Source organism: Saccostrea cucullata, unplaced genomic scaffold (assembly GCF_032062105.1).
Source record: "Saccostrea cucullata isolate Sc308-1 unplaced genomic scaffold, CSIRO_AGI_Scuc_v1 ctg53, whole genome shotgun sequence".
NCBI classification, from domain to species: Eukaryota; Metazoa; Mollusca; class Bivalvia; order Ostreida; family Ostreidae; genus Saccostrea; species Saccostrea cuccullata.
In genome coordinates, this window is record NW_026936258.1 from 337,848 (window position 1) to 358,980 (window position 21,133).

Genomic DNA, 21,133 nt, shown 5'->3' on the forward strand with positions numbered 1-21,133 from the left:
TCTACTTGTAATTCTAGTTTCTTATCAGGCAATTGAACTAATTTATCATGAACCACATTCAGCTTAAAATATGTATCTTTTTTGTAATGATTATCAAGGTGCATAGAAAAAGAAGCACTCTCGAGTTTTTAAAGAACACGTTTATGTTTATAAATAACACGCTGGCACATAACGTACGTCTTAACGTTAGTATAAGCTGCACCAATCGATTGATGTTCAAGAATTTTATAAACAGTTGAAGGGGTTTGTGTTAGTGTAGTAGGCTAACAGCCGAGGCAATGGAAACTCCTGACATAGTGAAATTACTGGGTACTATTTTTTGCTTTATGATCGTTATTGTAGGAACAGCCAAAGTTCTGAAAGTTTACTGCTCTTTTAGTGATCCGGTGCTGAAGAAAATCACCAATTTAGTTATCATTATCTCCGCAATATCCTGTTGTTTACGCCTCGTAGCTTTGGCGATTGCTCTTATTTACGGTAAGTAAGATATATTATTCTTTAATCATTATATTGTTTAGATTTAATGGTTATGTTTACATTTTTTTAATTTACACATTGTTTTGCCCTGATGTGCGGCTTTAGCGTTCCAGGTAACCAACACCATTTTGATTTACTTTCCGTTATTTCATGGAGATTTTTTCTTTTGAACTCAAATTCATATATGAAGGATATGGAGGTAACGAACAGCATTCAAGATCAAAGTCCATAAAACAATACAAAATAAGAGTCCAAAAACATCAGAGGTGGGTTCAAGAGCCATGGAGGATTGAGCATCCCCTGCCGACCGGTCACACCCGCCGTGTGCTCCTTGTCATGATCAGGAAATAACGGAAAATCCGTCGTCAATTCAGTGTATAAATAATGGACTAACAATTAGTATGAAAAAAGTCAGCCAGCATTTAACTCAATGATTAATTGTATTTGCTGACAAGTGCATGGTATCGACCAAAGAACTTAAGAAATTATGACTATAAACGAGACTGCTTATATTCTTGTTTCATCAAATTGTTTGTCAATAATTACCTCGTTTAGAAATTGTTCATACGTAGAGCATGCTCTTGCGTATCGAATCAACTGAGATATGTAAAGTCCGTATGCAGGTGATGAAGGTATATTGCCACATAGAAAAGGGAAGTTGACGATACAAAAGTTAAAGTCATCATTTTTATCATAGAGGTTGGTTGTTAGATTACCATTAGTTTCTTTTTCAAGTAAAATATCTAAGTATGAAACAGATGTGTCAGACTCTGTGGTATCTTTTATCTCAAGCTCACCAGGGTATATCGTATCGATATACCATTGTTAATTGACAATACGTCGTCGGAATATCTAAATGTCGAGTTGAAGGCCACAGCAAGTGTTTTCTTCTTTTCACGCTTAAGATTTTGCATAAATTCTGCTTCATATGAATACAAAAATAGGTCTGCTAATAACGGAGCACAATTGGTACCCATGGAAATTCCAATAGATTGTTGGAAGACCTGGTCTCCAAGACATAGATATTGTCAGTCAGAAACTCAAGCATCTTTTTGATGTCAACTTCAGAGTACTTGTGTGTGCAATCACAATGTGTTTTAACAAAATAATTTTGCAAATGACCAATGACAAGGTAAGGTAATTTACGAGTTCCATTTCTATTGGAAAAGCAGCTCTCAAGATATCAAAAAGCCTGGACTTTAATTTATCGTTGGGAATGGTTGTGTATAAAGTTGAAAAGTTTTTAAGCTGTTGACTTTGGTAAAATCTTGTGATTTCAAATTGTCCAAAAGATCTTTAGAATTTTTGAGTATCCACATTTGATTTATATATCCCCAAATCTTTTGATTACGTTGACATAAAAAAAGAGATAATACAACTTTAAATATACTTAAGGAATGAAACCTTGAAACACTTGTTAAAGTGCCTTTGACAAGGTATCCAACATAGACTGCAATCGTCATATGAGGTCAAATTAGCAAGACACCTTAATGTGTTTTTGTATGTTTATGACTTTCTAATTGGTAGTTCTAAATCATCATTTATTTATAGAACGAAAATGAAACATTTTTTACTGTATTAATTACCGTAAGTAGAGTTTTTCTTTCCTTTGTCATAAAATCTGAGACAATAAAAAGTAGAAATAAAGTTAGATTACCTCATTAAATGGTGACTTTAAGCTGGCAGTCATATCCTTGAGATAATTACAAAATCTTCCTTGAATGTAAAGATGGAGTCATTTTGTTATAGATATATAAATGTGGTTTTAGCGACATATTTGACGTTTTATGCTTTGTCATATCTGAGCAAAATGATGTGTTTCAGTTTATGAAATCATAGTACAAAATATATGAAAAGAAGCAGGTAGAGGTATGTTCATGAAGCGAATATTGTTTATTTATCAGTTAATAAATGTTTTACCATGTTAAGTCTGAAATACTGATGAAATTTATACATTTTTTGTCAATGAATATTGATTTTTTAGAAGAAGTCGTTTATGAAAGTTGTATTTGTAACTACTAGTATACTTGAAAAAAGTGGCCGAGAGCATTTTTGATATTAAATTAATGCGCATATTCACATATGTTTCTTTCACAGCTTATCACAAATTGTACACTGTCATGTAGCTTTCTTTTCAAAACCTGTTAAATTTATTGATTTTTAAAGGGGAATGGACACAGATTCAGCAAAAAAAAATTCAATTTTTTCCCATTTTTTATGTTTACAAACACTTAAATGACGCATTTGATGACGAGTTATCAAAAATTTGTATTTCAGATGTCAAAATACAACTGAGACAGATTGAAGGCTCCCAAGCTTTGTCATGTAGCAAGGCCTATGTCATGTTTTTGTTAACATGAGACATGTTTGTTCAAAGCAGATTTTTTCCAATAAAGAAGTGAACTCCAAGTTAGATTAGACCGTTTCTGATGATTTGCTGAATTTCGTTTTGCAATAAACATGATATTTTCTACATGGAAATAAAATCAAGGCACGAGCCTTGTTTACATTGTGAAGAATTTTAAGTTTATAAATCAACAAATGATGTTCAAATTTTTGCTGACCATTAGAATTACCTTAGTTTGGAATTGTAAACAGTAAAAAAAATATGTTGAAACTGTGTCCATGCTTCTTTAAGCTTAATTTTTTAAACAAATAAATTTAATTCAGTATGCATGTGATTTGAAATTCAATAGGAGGAAATGTTCGTTTCCAATTTATTTTCAGCCTTTTCATTACGTTTCATTTTTGTCCCTTTTGATTGCATGTATAATATAATTCCTTTCCTGGAAGCCATTTAGCCCAAAATTTTTGATAGATCATTTGGTCTAGCCTATAGGTATACATACATTCTATTTTTGAACTTTTCACATTCACTGGAATTCTGTTACATATGTTTCTTATAGAAATTTTTAATGACTTTTGAAGATTGATTGATTATATGTTGTTTTACGCTGCATTTGAGAATTTTTCACACGTATGTGTAGAGACGTCATCATATACCGGTGAAGGGCTTCACATTTTGACCTTTACTCGACACTCAGGGCTATTGAGAAGTGAGAGATCTTTATCATGCCAACGCATGTGTAACGACGAAAAGTAACCCCCGTAGAATATTGACCGGGGGTAATTTTTCTACGTAGAAATTTGGCCCCCTGGTCAATATTCAACGTAGAAATATGACCCACTTTTTTGTAGAAATTGTGGCCTTGGGGTCGTTTTTCTCCGTTTGCAATGTAGAAATATGACCCCGTAGAATAATGACCCCCTGTCATTTTTTGATGCAAAAACATTCGTTTTGGTAGGAATATTCTTCTAAGGCTAATGCATACAGGTAATATCAAGCAGACTTATGATACGAAGTGTTCGTTTCTGAAAGCTTTTAAGCTTATATAACGAAATCAAAGTTATATTATACCTTATAATAATAAATGTTTTATCCCCATTAAAGGAAAACAATATATATTTAAAATGTTATAAGGCTATTAGAGCAAAGATACACACATTCATAGATTTGTTTATTGACGACGGATTTTTTCCGATATTTCCTGATCATGACAAGGAGCACACGGCGGGTGTAACCGGTCGGCAGGGGATGCTCACTCCTCCATGGCACCTGATCCCACCTCTGATGTTTCGGGGGTCCGTTTTTGCTCTGCTCTTATTTTGTATTGTTTTATGGACTTTGAGATTGAATACTGTTCGTTATCTCCATATCCTTCTTATTACATTTCATACTGTAAGTTTCCACAGTTATCATTTTAATCTTTAAAATAGGTCAATTCTAGCTGATGTCAGAAAAAGAAACTTTAAAAAAGTTTCCATAATTGTAAATCTCTTATATTTTACCCTGGATACTAGTAAATAATTTGCAAAAATCAAAATCAAGTTTTTTTTTTCAAAAGTTTAACGCGTTTGATCCCTATTTTTAAAACTGGTGCAAAAAAGGGGCATTTGCTTAGAAAATTAGATCTTCTGAAAATATTTGGTTTTCTATGAATGAAGTTTCAAACTTCTCATAAAAATTAGGGATGATTCAGCGAATATATTCCTGAACAGGAGTTTACACAATATAACATAATGCGTATGTGCATGAATGGTGATAAAGATTAAACATATATCTATAATGATCAAAGAAGAGGACTATATTGCAAGTATTTCTAATACAAACGTAAAATATAACGTAAAAAAGTAATGTATCAATTTAGTACTTTTATGCCCCTAGATCTAAGATCGGGAACATATTGTTTTTTTAGTCTCCTTTGTCATTTTGTATTACAGTTAATCGTTCACAAACTTTAATTTTTCTTAATGAAACTGATTTGATTAAATCCCTCTTTTTACATAAACGACTTTACGTATTCAATGGCGTTGATTGTATGTTGGTTTACGTCCTGTCCGAGGATTTGTCACTTTACAGAGACGTCACCATATACCGGTGCAGGGCTTCAAATTTAGACCTTTACTCGGCACTTAGGCCCATTGAGCAGTGAAATTTCTATCATGCTAAGATATGGCGTGATAAGTGATCTCGGTTATAAGGTTTCATCTACAGGACATCCGAACTTCCACTTCAAAGTGCTAAACGAAACAAGTGCCTGTGTTTAATTCATATAGTTATTCTATATATACCCATATTAATATCGTTAAATTACGTTGCTTTTCTTGCTTCTATGCAATGTTTTTAGATTTGTAAAAAAATTCAAAAATGAATTCAAATGGTTAAAAGTGCTAATTTCGGGGGGCCTCCCTACAAGTTTATGGTTATCAGAAACAAATCATGCCATTTTCGGAACAAAACCTTTGAATGAGAAAAAACACCCGAAAATATAATCATGCTACTCAATAAATTAATATTCATTGAAAATTCTGCAAGCCAAAGAAAATCCACACCAGATACATTGATTATGATGCTACTATTAGGATATGCAATAAAATATATGTTGGTAAGGAGTAAAGTACATTCCCCCTCCTTACATTTGAAAAAAAAATATCAGGAGACACAGCCATAAGGTTTTATTGTATAAAAAAGTAATGGGTCAAATTTCTATGGGGGTCATTTCTCAACGTGTGTGGAGTCGTAGAATAACTGGTCTGGAATGGTTTTCTACGGTCGAAAAATGACCCAGCTTGTCGTAGAATATTGACCCTGGGTCACTTTTCTATGTAGAAAAATGACCCACTGGTCAATATTCTACAGGGGTCACTTTTCGTCGTTAAACCTGCCGTGACACAGGACCTTGGTTATTAAAGTCTCATCCGAAGGACCCGCAACTTTCACATCAAGTGCCGAGCGCATGCCGAAGAAACAGTTGCTACCCATTTTTTATCGACTTAGGTCAGTCAGGGCCGAGATTCGAACTCACTGTACCGGCTGAGCTCCCGTAAACGGTGACTATGGAAGAAAAGGGTCAGCTTACAAATCTACTGTATGATAAACGTAATGACTTAATTCAGCATTTACACCATGAAATTTTCTTATTTACGTAATATTTCACTATTATCTGAGTATAGTGTTTATTTCTCTTTAACTTTTTCGATACTCAGGAGCATGCAATTTAATAAAGGATAATTAACTTGATGCTACAGGGATTTCAACAACCTCGTTTAAATAAAGCCTTTCATACAAAAGCCCTCATAGTGACCCTGTTAATACTTAAAACCTATCATTATGTCTTATTCTGACAGACATATGACATACCATTTGTTTAGGCCCTTCTTTTATGCTTAATTTGATCATGACTGATCAACACAAAGGGCTCAAAGCGGGTGTTCGGTCGACAAGAGACGCCTTCTCCTGCTTGGCACCTTATCCCACTCTGGAATTTTCAGGGTACTTGTGTGTGCAATCAGAATATGTTTTGACAAAATAATTTTGCAACTGACCAATGACCAAGTAAGTAAATTTACGAGTTCCATTTTTATTGAAAAAGCAGCTGTCAATGATATCAAAAACCTGGACTTTAATTTATCGTTGGGAATGGTTGTGTATAAAGTTGAAAAATCGAAAGTTTTTAAGCTGTTGGTTTTATAAAATCGTGTGATTTCAAATTGTCCAAAAATTCTTTGGAATTTTTTAGTTTTAGTTTGTTAAAAGCTTGCGTTCTTCATACTTTCATTTCAAACATCTGGTTTAACGCAATCATAACTAAAATAATTGCTTAAGGTATAGGATTCTTCTTTGGTTTCTGACTAGATAAAATATTCATAGTACATGTATATTTGCTTATATGTCCTATATATTTAGGTGAAAGGGATTTAAAAGACCATATTTTTCTTTCCTCGTCACAATTGTACAACTTTAAATAGAAATCGTAAACCGTGTTTGAAAACTAGCAGGGACTATATTTTGGCGGAATGGTGGCGTATGAAAATATCTTCTTTTCTGCCTCTCAAAAGTATTACAGAACAGCGAATTTAGTTATAATTTTTACACAATCAAAGACTTGAAGAACTTTTCAAATGTAAGTTTAATAAATAATAAGGGATTAAAGTTCCTAGTAAATATATCAAAATAAATATGATTTTTCACACAAACTAGATCTATATTACCTTTTATAACCTTCTAATCTGAAAACAGATTTGAGCCATAAACCCGTAAAAAGTTTTTTTTTCTCTCTTAGTAAACGATCAAAACATTTTGTTTCTGCATCATTTTGTATCTTTATGTGACAACTTAACCATATGTAAAAATTAGGAAAAATTTAAATATAAGAAGCAAAAAAAATAACTAATATATACTAAAAATTTAAGAAAAGTAGAGTAAAATTCGGATTAGCCAATATTCATTTTAGTTAACTTATTTATGTCAATTTGGGAATATCACCTTTGTGATAGGCCCTTTGTGGTAATATCTTTTTATGCAAAAAGAAAAACATTTAATCTTTTGAAATACAAGTAGGGATCACAAAATTTGCAACAGTAATTTTTTTTATCAATGTCCAGAAAAAAGGTAATGACTCTGACCTGACCTTGTCTCTAATATAAAACGGTCAAATTTAATTTCAGTGATACCATTACTGATATTGTCGTCTTGATTCTGTGAAAAGTTCATTAATTTTTAAATACAAAAATTATGAGAAGATTTCTACCTTAAGCATTAGAGTAAAAAAAAACACGCAATTTATTCAAATTTCTTTTGTCGCACAAGCTTTTAATAATCAGTTTTGGTCCGTGGAAATTAAATAAAGTATCTCTAATATACTTATTTGTATTTAGAGAGCTAGCATCATTTCATATTTATTTTTCAGGTAATCAAGAGAACTGCGAACGATAGTATTGTTCTCCCGCCTACCTCCAAGTTAATTTTCAAAAGTAAACATATTCGATGAATTTTTAATATTTTCTATAGATAATTATATGGATTTTCAAAAAACATTATTCATTTGGGAAAACAAAGAGAGATAACTCTAAAATTTTGGTAAAACTTGTGTTTTCACCAAAGAAAAATGGAAAATTTTCATCCCCCCCCTCCCCGTGTAAAACAATATGGAATGTAATTTCACAAATTCATATCAAAACTTTTTGTGTGACAAGGGGGGAGGGGGGGGGGGCATATGTTTATTGACAAACAAGATGTGTTTGTGAAACACCTTGCGTCCGGCGGCAACAAAGTTAAAAATAACATATATTTAGCATATAGGTCACACTCAAGGTTACAAGGTCATTGATCTTGGTGTCATTTGAAAGAACTTGATTTGAATGCATACCAAATAAAACTCATGATTCAGTTGGCGAAGATTCAAAATAGCTAATTTTAGCTAGTTAACAGGCCACAGTCAAAGTCACAATATCATTGACTTGGTGTCATGTGAAAGGGCTTAATTAGTGGAGTAGGCATGCCAAATATTAAGTCTCTATCTTTCTTCGTTCAAAAATTATGGCGAAGGTTAAAGTTTGCCGACAAAAAAGCTATACTTAGCATATAGGACACAGTCTAGGTCATAAGGTCATTAAACATGGTGTCATTTAAAAGAACTTAATCAGTGGTGTATGCACACCAAATATGAAGTCTCTATCTTTTATGGTTCAAAAGTTATGGGGAAGGTTAAAGTTTGCAGGAAAAAAGCTATTTTTAGCATATAGATCACAGTCAAGGTCACAAGGTCATTAACGTTGATGTCATTTGAACGAGCTTAATTAGTGGAGTATGCTTACCAAATATGAAGTTTCATTCATGGTTCAAAAGTTATGGCGAAGGTTAAAGTTTGCAGACAAATAGATAAACCGACAAACAGGCAGACAGTCAGGACAAAAACAATATACGTCTCGGATCTTTCGATCCTAGCGCATAAAAACGATAAAAATGCTTATTTTCCACCAATTTCAAAGCGATTTACAACTGAAACATTATATTTTATTGATATATTTATGTTTTGTTTTAGTTATTTGCCTAAAACATAAGAAAAGATATAAGGAACATTTAATCATATCCAAGACTATTTCAAAATATGGTGATGCTTGAAAATTCCTTTTTACAAGTAATATGGAATGTTATTTCACAAATTTATACAAAAGATTTTTGTGTGACGCGGGGGGGGGGGGGGGCATATGTTAATTATCATATCCAAGACTGTTCAAAATATGGTGATGCTTGAAACTCCGATTTCAATGGAAAATATTGTCTACCCCCCTTTTTTCAAGAACTGGAATTATGGATAATTTACTGTTTAGAGCTGGTATTAAGACAATTCTTCAATTACCATTGAACTGTTCTTTGTATTAAACAAAGATTTTATGGCCAATTTGCTATTCATATTGAATTAAATGGTTCCAAAATGTAGGCGGGAACCGAGAGTTAGCGTGCATATTTCTTTGTTCAAAATACTCAGCCATACATCAAGTTTACAAAAACAATAAGTACTATAAAATGAACTTATGAAAAAATTCAATTTCATACATTTTCAGGACCAACATATGGTTGAAAGTCAATGACCATTTAAACGACAAAGGAAATTTGAATAAATTGTGCGATTTGTTTTACTCTAATGCTTAAGCAATTATTTTAGTTAGGATTGCTTAAAACCAGATGTTTGAAATGAAAGTATGAAGAACGAAAGTTTTTAACATCTATTTTTAAATCAATCAATGGTGATAATAATTTCAACAGAAATAAATGTCAAAACTATTATTTTATGCATAAAAAATCCCCGAGGTAAATATAATTCACTTTCAATTTTATCTATTTCCTTTATTTTATGTGTTTCAGTGGGAATGATTTCTTGATTAGTGAGTGTGATGTCAATCAGTTATAATCTTAATATACAGATAAAGAGCCTTCTACTAAAAAAAGTATTTCCCCCCGAAAGCTATGGTATTAAACCTATATATATATATATTAAACAATGTTGCATACTAAATAAAATATATTTTTAAAACTGACAAAATAGTAAATACGTATTTCAGAAAGAGGGCAAATTGAAATGATAGAGCCCTTCAAGTTCATTTTTGACATAATGATAAATGTATAAAAAATAAGGTTCGTTAAAGATTTTTGTCATATACACTGTATTCATGATTAGTGCATGTATGCTTACGAAATTCTATACGTGCTATATATTTTTAAAAGGACAAAACTATAGTTAAATTTGTGTGGACAACATTCTTGAGGTATACATTTGGGTAAACAACACCAATAGCTAATTTTTCAAAGAGTTTTACCTTCTTTAGCAACATTTTTCATAAACACTAAATGACGCTATCAGGCCTGTATAATCATTGAGGATATATTCCATAAGAAATCTTACAGAAATTAGCCCTACCACATAAAAACAGTGCAAAAATAAAGGGGGAAAAGAGTTATCACAAGTATTTATGTTTTCATGCACTCAGGTTTTTTTTACCATGAAAAAAGTAGAAAGATTCCACCATAGATGCCATCAAAAACTAAAATATCACTTTCATTAACTGCATATTGTTTTTGTTCGTTTTGTCAATGTTTAAAGATTAAAAATATAAAGGATGGGGGGGGGGGTCAGTCTTACGAAAAATATTTCACTAGAAAATGTGTCTTTTGCTTTCAGTAATAATACCCTTATTTCCTGCATATGGAGTTTATGTGTCTCAGTTGATTCGATACACAAGAGCATGTTCTCAACGTACGTACAATACCTGAAAAGGGTCAACCTTTCGACAAACACGGTGATGAAATAAGAATATCCGCAGTCTCGTTTAAAGTTGTATATAATGACCTTGTATGCAAGTACAATTTATCATCAAGTCAAATGTTGACTAAGTTTTTCTTTTGAATTGTTAGGCCATTATTTTCACACTGAATTGTGGACTGATTTTCTTGGGGTTTTTTTTTTTTTTTTTTTTGTCATGACAAGGAGCACGCGGTGGACGTGACCTTTTAACAGGGGAAGTTCACTCCTCCATGGCACCTGATCACACTTATGCTTTAGATGTCCGTGTTTGCTCTGCTTTTGATTTGTAATGTTTGAATGGACTTTTATTGTACATTTTCTCTATATTTCACTTAAACACTTAAGTAAGTGAAAATGTTCCACATCATGTAATATTAGTATTACATGTATATAACATGACATTGAAAGATAATGAAATAAGCTAGTTATGTTTATCCATTTCAGCTTGTATTTTTACAGAGAAATTCAAAAGTTAATATCATATTGTTTTAGATTTTTTCCTTAAATAAAAGATTTACCATGTTCAAGCAATAATCCTGCGTAATGTTATATCACAAAACGTTGTGATAGTTTAACTAATTCCAGCAAATCCTTAAATCCAATAAAATTTATCTTTAAACATGCAACATTCTTATCTAGATCTAGGCTAAACAATTTTTTTAGTAATACGTGCATTAAGAAGATTTGTTTTAGCTGCAAGTGTTCCTTCATTACAAATTCTTATAAAGTAGCAGGATGTTAATGTGGTCATGTAAATGCAATTGATAAAGCAGGTTAGATAACAACAATGTATGCAGTCAGATGGCGTCAATTGACGTTAAGTGTTGAAAAGAGGGAGTGTGCAAGTGAACCTCTTTTTTAAGTTCACAAAGAAATCGGCTATCAAGGGAAAATAGTATTATGGAAATCTGAAAGACGGAACACAATAAGCTGATAGTTGGAATGATTGTTTGAGACAGGTACAAAATGTAGAACAAAAAGGTGAGGATAGAAAAAGCAATCGTTCTAATAAAACTACACACATTTAAAAATGTAAACATGGCACAGTAATAACACATGGACCTCCGGAAATTCCTGAAATGGGATCAGGTGCCTAAGGTGAGTAAACATACCCTGTGGACGGTCATATCCGCCGTGAAAATGAGGGGAAAACTGGGCAAAAACAGCACTTCTTTAAAAATGAAACTTTTCTCATTTGAACACTGTAAACTTTTATAAATGATAAATTATCTAATATTTTTATGTAGTAGATCAGACACAGAAATAAAAATATGAACGTTAACTTTGTATATGTATTTTCATTTTTTCCCCATTCAAATATAGCTATGATATGTATACCTCGGTTTTTTATTTGGAGAGAATATTTATGGTAATTTTTAAAACCAGCATCAAGTTCATAGAATACATGTATTAATATGATCAGAAGTATGCAAATTGTATTCGACAACATCCTCCATAGTATAGATTTTTAAAGAACCTTTTTGATCCTATAAAATTTATTAAATCTTTTTTAGGTGGATGGCCGTTTGATGACCTTGGCTGTCAGCTATTCGGATTTGTCGATCTAGTGGTCTACTCTGGTTCTACATGGATTCTGTGTATCGCTGCAATGGAAAGGTATAGAGATTTGTTTCTTAAAGCTTTCCATACAATAAACTTCTTGCAAGTAAAAGAACATGTATTTTTGGCAAATAGAGAAAAATGGTCATTACGTAAGAAAATGAATGTATAAGTGTATAAACAAATAAATATTTTGATAGTGATAATAGTAAACTAAAATTTTGCTTTGTGTTTGTGATAAGGAACTTAAGTATTGGCTCAACTTAACGATGAAATATTCAATTTTTCTCAATATTCATGATTTTCCTTCAAACTCTTTTTCAAGCAAACTTTCAGTGGGAAAAATGTTAATTTGCCTAACTAAAACTCTTATAAATAACAAACTTCCGATTGGTTTGCATAAAACTTTTTGGGTTCTGAAACAAAGGTAAATATGTGCATTAACTTGACACTTAAATAAAAATAAGTATAACCTTTCAATTAAAATCGAACACAATGCAGTGCAATAGTGTAAATAAAAAAGGAATATAATGCTGCTTTTTAGCTCACCTGAGCCGAAGGCTCAAGTGAGCTTTTCTGATCAAAATTTGTCCGTTGTCTGTCGTCGTTGTCGTTGTTGTCGTTGTTGTCGTCGTAAACACATTTTCATCTTCTTCTAAACTGGACCAATTTCAACCAAACTTGGCAAAAGTAAAAGTACAGGCCCTTTTGTATTTTTAGAAAAATATTAATGACATTTTTAAAAAATCAAGAACCAGAGAGGAAACTGATGTGGTCATTACAAGTTTGTTCAAATCATGAAAGTGCCAAAATGTATCAAAGTTTTACAAGGAATATATAGAACCACTGGAAAACAAATAAATATTTTGATAGTGATAATAGTGGGGCCAAAACGATCAAAGTTTTAAATATATTTTGCTTTGTGTTTGTGATAAGGCCAAAAACAAAGTTTTACATAGGAATATATGGAAACTCTTTAAAAATCTTCTTGAACCACTGGGCCAGGAAAGATGAAATAATATTCATGATTTTCCTTCAAAACTCTTTTTAGGAATATATAGAAAATCTTTAAAAACTTTCACTGTGGGAAAAATGTTAATTTGCCTCAAAGTTTTACATAGGAATATAACTAAAACTTCCAGGAAAGATGAAACGCATGTGGACAGGTGGTTTGCATAAAACTCTTTGTTTTACAAAGGAATATATAGGAAAAATCTTTAAAAAGGTAAATGTGTGCATTAACTTGACACTTACATAAAAATAAGTATAACCTTTCGAACACAATGAAGTGCAATGATGTAAATAAAAAAGGAATATAATGCTGCTTTTTCACCATTTTCGCTCCAGGTTTAAAAAAAATTTCAAATTCCTAGCACACGAAAAAAAAGTTGCAATGTGTAATGAAGATACTTAGAACCTGCTTTATAATGAGTTTTCACTGTTGAGTCCCAAAACAGCAACATGTTCCCTGAAATTAAATTCGCTAATGATCTTTAAATGTCAGTTGTACTAAACAACAATAACTTTGCTTAGGAGCACTCATAGCCAGAGAGAACACACAGCTAGCTATCGAGGGAGGATAATTAAATTTTGAAGAGAAGCCAATTTAGCTTGTTTCTTTTAATTTAATAGCAAATTTATTGTTCCTGCCACGTTTTTATTATTTTTCTTTATCACAGGTATTTCAAATTTATGCTCCAAGTTGATCACCCGTCAACTTTCTCAGTCAAGAATGTGAATATGATCGTCGTGGGAATCTTCATCTTGATCATTCTGATAGCTACTGGGCCACTTTATGGTCTTGGAGAATATTCCTATTATAGAGGTAAAAAATACAGTCTTAAACGCAAAATGGAGAAAGGAGCGAGAGAGAAAGGATAATTACAAAATATCATATGTCAGAGCTTTGAACAAGGTTCAAATCAATGTTCGCAGTCTTGAAAGAGATGTCATTTACAAACCTTAATGACAAAGAGAATTGCCTTAAACAGAACATATGTTTTTGATTTGAAGTATAATTCTGTAAATAATAAAAATCATACGTACCGGTATATGTTTATAGAACATGTATATACATGTAATCCATCTACAACAGACTAGGCCTAAAATGAAGGACAAAATATCATTTTTAAAAGTGTTGATAAGATATAATGAACGGTTTTTTTAAAAATAATCTTGAAATTCCATAAACGATAAATAAAATGAGAGAAGCGCACATCCCTGAAATCAAAAGCGATAGGCCAAGGTACCTAGGAGAAATAAAATAAACATCTAAATCCATCATTACTTTCAAATGGTTACACAAACACACCATTTGGTAAGCTTTATTTGCGAGTGTACATAACATATGCAAAATATGAAAATCAATTTGTATATCTGTAAATCATGATAAAATTTAAACTTTATGTGTTAGTCCTAAACTGGTATTTAAACCACTATTCACCTCTTATATAGCCTTGCTAACGAGACGGTTCTAAAGAACCACGTGATATCCAGGTATTCGAATGAAAACCTTTTTTAATTCATTATCACACCAAGTAGAAATTGATTTCTGTCTAATTCGTTCCTCAAACGAAAGAAATCATATGTTACACCCACTGTAAGCTTGAGCCCTCTGTATTGATCAGGTAAACAGAGTAATCTTTAGAGTGAAATTTTACCCAAAGATAGGTATTATCGTTTTACTAACAGCGTGACAGTTTGCTTGATAGGACGTGCTAAAATTTCGTATGCCTGATTATCATTTTTTATTGGAATTTTGAAATTCTGAAACACAGAACACAGCAATAAGATAGGCTTGAATACATTTAGCTTAGTAAAAGGGTACATATATGGTACAACAGAAGCAGAATAGTCTTAATCCATTCTTTAAAAAGAAACATCTGGTCAAATTACAACAAATATAATACATGTATGCTTTTTTTAGGACAGAAAACGGGCTTTGACTGACCACGTGTTGCTGCTGACTACAAATGCTGTACTGGTAAACAATCATTCAATGTGATTGGTCAGTTTTATCAGGCTATTGTTGTATTCCGAGTTTCATATGCAAATTAGTATTGATTTCATTGATCCAATCGATGAGCAAAATGATAACCAGCACACAAAATTTTAGCACGCCCCATCAAGCAAACTGTCATGCTCTTTGTAAAATGAGGTGCTAATTAAAACAGCTGTTAAAAGTGATTACTATGAAAAGTGATTAATAAAGTATCAAACTAGAGAAAGTAATTTTTACAATAGAAATGATGGTTCAAATCAAAGAAAAATGCATTGCAATTTTCTACAGGTATTTTGCATTGATTGCCCTAAGAAGTTAAGAGGCGCCAAAAGACACAAAAAAATTCTTCCAGTAGTTTGTATCATTAAGTGCTCTTTTGGAGACATACAAAATCCGTTTTTCCTTCGTAATTACAATTACGGAGTACACTAACATTGCATGACAGTGTTAGTATTTAAGATCCATTCCCTTTTCCATGTACATGTATTTCAAATAGGGAATTTTCGAGCTTTCTAATGAACTACTCTGTCCTTTATTTCTTAACATGAGTTTCTCACAGTTTTTACCTAACCCTCTCGGAAATCTGAGGAATAAACTCATTTTCCCCTTGAAAACAAAACAGTTCTGTTAATGAATCGCGATGCCAGTGTGAGTCCTCACGTTTGTGTGAATAATTTCTTTTATAGAATCCTAAATAACGATGCCTTTTCTTTCCAGCATGGCCAAAGTTATAAATACGATGTAAATGTTCTTTAATCAGTTATTTGATTCTGTGAATCAGTTAAGGTGTATTTTTTTATATTGAACATTCTTTTTAAAAATACAACTACCCGGTAGGTGGCTGCCATGACATAGTCCCTTACTCAATTTATCTTGGATTAAGGTAGAGTCATGATTCTCGGTGAAGGAATATTTTAGTGTATCCTTTTTGCTTTTTCGTTTTCTGTTTGTGATTTTCTTTATGTTGATATGATGGATGATGAATTTTTTAATAATTCATTTCATTTATAATTTAATATTTTCAATACCTAAACACTGAAAAGCTCTTTAATGAGGAAATTCAAGCAAATATAAAAGCTTCTATTAAACATAAACATATCAAAAATATCAGAAAATGCTTTGTGACCATATGAATGTATTTAAGCAAATATAAACTGGACAAAATGTAGAGATTTGTTGAACGTTCGATTTAAATACAGAACGTATTTATCTATCTTTTACAAAACACGCTATATATTCTATGTGTAACATCCAGAAAGATACGTAAAAGCGTTAAATCTAACTCATCAAAAAAATGTCGTAGAAGATCAATCTGGACTTTAAAGACATGCAATATTTTTTCTCCTAAATGTTCTATTTTAGTCAAAATCCCTCTAAATATATCAGAGATAGCATTGAAAGTCTACTACAACTTTCTGGAGGCAATGACATCATCTAATAGAGTCCTAGCCTATTATCCGACGTGACAGCTTTGTTGGATAATTAGGTAGAAATGGCTAAATCGAGTGAATAAAAAATATTAAAACTGGTCTAATATCCTTAGAATATACAGTGTATCTGAAATACAATCTGAACATGAAATATGATTGAAATATGAATTTAAGTAATCCCCAATTCTTCATCACTTCTATACTTTCATTATCTATCCGTGATCGTTAAAGCAAATAATAAACACTTTAAAAGCTTAAAGTGAAATATATGGATATGTTTTTTTTTAAACCTGGAACAATATTCAAGCTAAAAAGTCCATAAAACAATACAAAATAGGAGCAGAGCAATACGGACTTCCAAAACATCAGAGATGGGATCAGGTGCCATGGAGGGGTGAGCATCCCCTGTCGACCGGTCACACAATCGTGTACTCCTTGTCATGATCGGGAAATACTCAGTAATGGGAAAATCTGTCCTCAATTCAGTGTGTAAATAATTGACTAACAGTTAGTATGAAAATCATCATTCAGCATTTGACTCAATGATAAATTATAGTTGTGACAAGGTCATTATATTGGCCATAAAACTTACGAAATGGTGACTTTAAACGAGACTGCTGATATTCTTGTTTCAGATACTTGTTTGACAATAATTTACCTCGTTTTAGAAATTGTACATACTCTTGCGTATCGAATAACCTTCTTATGCAGGTCATTAAGGTATTTTGCTGCGTAATTTAGGGAAGTTGACGATTGAAAAATTTAAGTCAACACGTTTATCATAGAGCTTGGTTGTTAGATTACCATTAACATTTTTTCAAGTAAAATATCGAGATATGAAACAGATGTGTCAGACACTGTGGTATCATTTTTCTCAAGCTCAGCAGGATATATTGTATCGACATAAGAATGGAAATTACCATTGTTGATTAACATTACATCGTCGATATATCTAAATGTTGAGCTGAACGTCACGGCAAGTGTTTTCTCCTTTTCCTGTATAAGATTTTTGACGAATTCTGCTTCATATGAATTCGAAACTAGGTCTGCTAATAACGGGGCGCAATTGGTACCCATGTGAATTTCAATAGATTGTTGGAAGACCTGGTCTCCAAAAACCACATACTAGATAGATATTGTAGATATTGTCATTTAGAAACTCTAGCATCTTTTTGATGTCAACTTCAGAGTACTTGTGTGTACAATCAGAATGTTTTAACAAAATAATTTTGTAAATGACTAAGTTACAAGGTTAGTAAATTTACGAGTTCCATTTTTATTTTAATAAGCAGCTATCAATGATATAAAAAAGCCCGAACTTTAATTTATCATGAGGATTGGTTGTGTATAAATGTGAAAAGTCATACGTTTTTAAGCTGTTGATTTTAGAACACATTTTGAGAACCGGTATAGCCCTTTATACTGGAATATGACACATTCCGTGATATCCTGGATTTGTCTCTTCTTTCTGAAAGGTGTTTTTTTTTCAAATTTGGAAAAGTCAAAGAGTAAAATATCGGACGAATACTGTTGATGTGACATAACATTAACTTTCTGTTTATCCCAAAAACTCATTTACACCTCATGGCGTGTGGGTTTGGACGCTGTCACGAAGAAATTTAATGCAGTGGATTCTTGCATGATTCTGGTTCCATCCTCTCATAAACCTTTCGATTTCTTTTTTGTAAAAAATATTCTTTCTAGACTTCTCCAGAAATTAAACCGCCTCCCGAATAAGAATCTGAATAACAAGAACACTAATATTTAAGAAAATGGCATATAAAACTTTTTTATGCTTTAATTTGCAATTCTTTTTCTCTCAAACCTTGTTGTTTTTGTCAAGTGCATCTTATTTAAATTTGTTTTGGGGGTTTAAAGCAATGGATTCAAGTTTAATTATCTGTTTGAATTTCAGACAAACGTGAATAGCTACAATTTCTTTTTTTTTTTAAATAATCGTTTAGACATTCTTACACAATGTCGTTTTCACTCACTTTTTCAAAACAAAGGGTGATCATTGAGTACTAAGTTTTTTTTACTGTCAAATGTTTCTTTAAAACAGTGTAAACTACCCCCAAAATGATGCTTATCAATTTTGCTATGTGTCTTAAAGTCAATTTAATATCATCAGTGATACAATGAAACTATATGATGAAAAGTGGATACTTAAATTGAAATCAATTCATTAAAGATTCAATCAAGAGAGAAAGTCAAGCTTAATGTCTTATGATTTTTATGTTGTATATCATAGAGCTCAGGACAATTTTTATTGAACAGTCCTCGTATATAAAGTGTATTGTCAGATATCATGATTTAATTGATTTCTGCATTCCCTAAAGAGTGTTATTCAAATACCTGGTTAATTGAAAAGTCAAATTAAAGAACTTATCTTTATCAAAAGTAGTTGAATATAAATACAATGTATATGTGAATAAGCTTATTTTTTTCTTCCTAATTTGTGTTCTATATTTGCAGGACACCTGAGGATTTCTCTGTCTTACTACCCTCTAGGAGATAATGGAACAATAAATCACGTGTTGTTTCCTAGTTGGTACTCATACCTACTAAAAAACGAAATCAATAAAAGGATCTTGCCAAATCCTACCTTTTTATTTAGGCATACATTTGAGGAAAATTTAGGCATCAAGGTAGTCCAGCTAAGGCAGACTGGAGTAGGATTCGACATGTTGTTTCGTTGTCCTTCTAAGCCTATCGCTGAAGAACTATGGTATAATCATACCAATGGATCCCTTGGTGAAGTCTTCAAATCCATAGTGTGGTATCCAGATCTTACTCAAGCCTTCAATGTGCAAGATGTAATAATAAATACCACCATTGATGAACAGGAATATAAGGATTACCTAAACGTGTTTCTAACCTCTCAGGGTTTGTATTATCTCTTGAAAATGGTACTAACGATAATTTTTCCTATCTTCCTATTACATTTAATCAGGAAAACAGGATCGATTATTTATTTTTACAATTACTAATTGAAGAGATGGTGCTTATTACTAGTAAATTATGTGGCTTTTTTTACCTTACAGAAATCATATATATCTCTGCTTTGTTTATTTTTTTTAATAAAAACTTTCGTGGCCATAGGTATGGACAAAAGTGTACATGAAATTTATAGAGATAATGAACAGTATTCAAGCTCAAAAATCCACAAACAATACAAATTAGGAGGAGTGTCAAGTTGTAAATTATGAATATACCGGGTGGTAGTAACTACAAAATTTACAACATGACAACTAGTTGCCATGTTGTAAATTTTGTTACTACCACCAGGTAAATTCAAAATTTACAACATGAGAGCAGAACAAAATTGGACCTCTAAAAATCAGAGGTGGGATCAGGTGCCATGGAGTGCATCCAGACGGTTACATGATAATGTGTATTTGCTGTCGGGAAATAACGGTAAAACAATTCAGTGTGTAAATAAAGGCCTAACAATCAGTACGAAAAAAGTCAGTCAGAATTAAACTTATATAAATGATAGATTGTATTTGCTGTCAAGGTCATTGTATCAACCATAAAACTTAGGAAATTATGACTTTAAACGAGAGTGTTGATCTTTCTTGTTTCGTCGACTCATTAGACATTAAATTATTGTTCATATGTAGAGCATGCGTGCTCTTGCGTATCCAATCAACTGAGAGAGATCAATCCTGTCTGCAGGTGATAAAGACATATTGCTGCATAATTTAAGGAATTTGAAGTGTAAAAAATGAAATGATTTAAAGAGAATGTATAAAATAAATCCCTTCTTCAAGTAGTAATAATTTCTATGCACTTGATTTTATTGTTTATAATTGTGATAATTGAATGACGTGTCTTTGTAGATTTGGGGATTTGCGGCACGGACTGGACATCTAAGAACGTTCACGCTCTTGTGTGGTCTGTTTATCAAACTGTTATAACAACAGCTGTTCCTTTCATACTTGAAGCTGTTCTTTACATTATCATATTATGTAAAAATCCCTGCAATATTGCCGTTACAGACAAACACATTAGTGAAAATGACATTAGGGCACTTCGTTTCTTCCAAAGTTCGTCTGTCATTTATTTTCTTCTGACGTCATTCTATTTCACGATAACGATTATCAATTTAAATGGTGTATACATACACTCAACTGTAACTTTCTTGACGTCACTTTTGTATTTTACGTCATTTTTGTCCATTTTAATTGGATGCTTCATTGTTGAGCGTGAACCATTTAGTCGTTTTAACAGTGCTATTCAGAATTGTTGGAAAGTGTCTAGGGGAAAATTTTCAACAGAGTGTGCTGAAATTTCAATAAGAACATCAACATTATACAAAATGAAACAAAGGACATTTCGAGAGCCCAAAACCTATGTTTGACGCTTTGTTATTACAGGGAATCACGTGTTCGTGTGAAACGCTCATACAAATTAATACATGGAAGATTTTACAACACCGTGCCTTTCAAGTTCTTGGAAGATGAAAGTGTACAAATACATATAATTAAACGTGTATTCATGTTACTGATTATTTACAT

At 32.1% G+C, this 21,133-nt stretch overlaps 1 protein-coding gene across 1 annotated transcript; it reads left to right on the top strand.

The window, feature by feature from the left end:
- The first annotated feature begins 206 nt into the window (after window positions 1-206).
- On the top strand, window positions 207-21,133 carry LOC134245128 (uncharacterized). The gene is made up of 5 exons (XM_062727387.1): window positions 207-477; window positions 12,137-12,239; window positions 13,862-14,007; window positions 19,089-19,499; window positions 20,456-21,133. The coding sequence occupies exons 1-5, from the start codon at window positions 279-281 to the stop codon at window positions 20,974-20,976; spliced, it is 1,380 nt and encodes a 459-aa protein (XP_062583371.1). The 5' UTR covers window positions 207-278; the 3' UTR covers window positions 20,977-21,133.

Coding starts and splice junctions, on each gene's coding strand:
- LOC134245128 (XM_062727387.1), top strand. CDS start 279: ATGGAAACTCCTGACATAGTGAAATTACTGGGTACTATTTTTTGCTTT. Junction 478..12,136: donor GGCGATTGCTCTTATTTACG/GTAAGTAAGATA, acceptor AATCTTTTTTAG/GTGGATGGCCGTTTGATGAC. Junction 12,240..13,861: donor TGTATCGCTGCAATGGAAAG/GTATAGAGATTT, acceptor TCTTTATCACAG/GTATTTCAAATTTATGCTCC.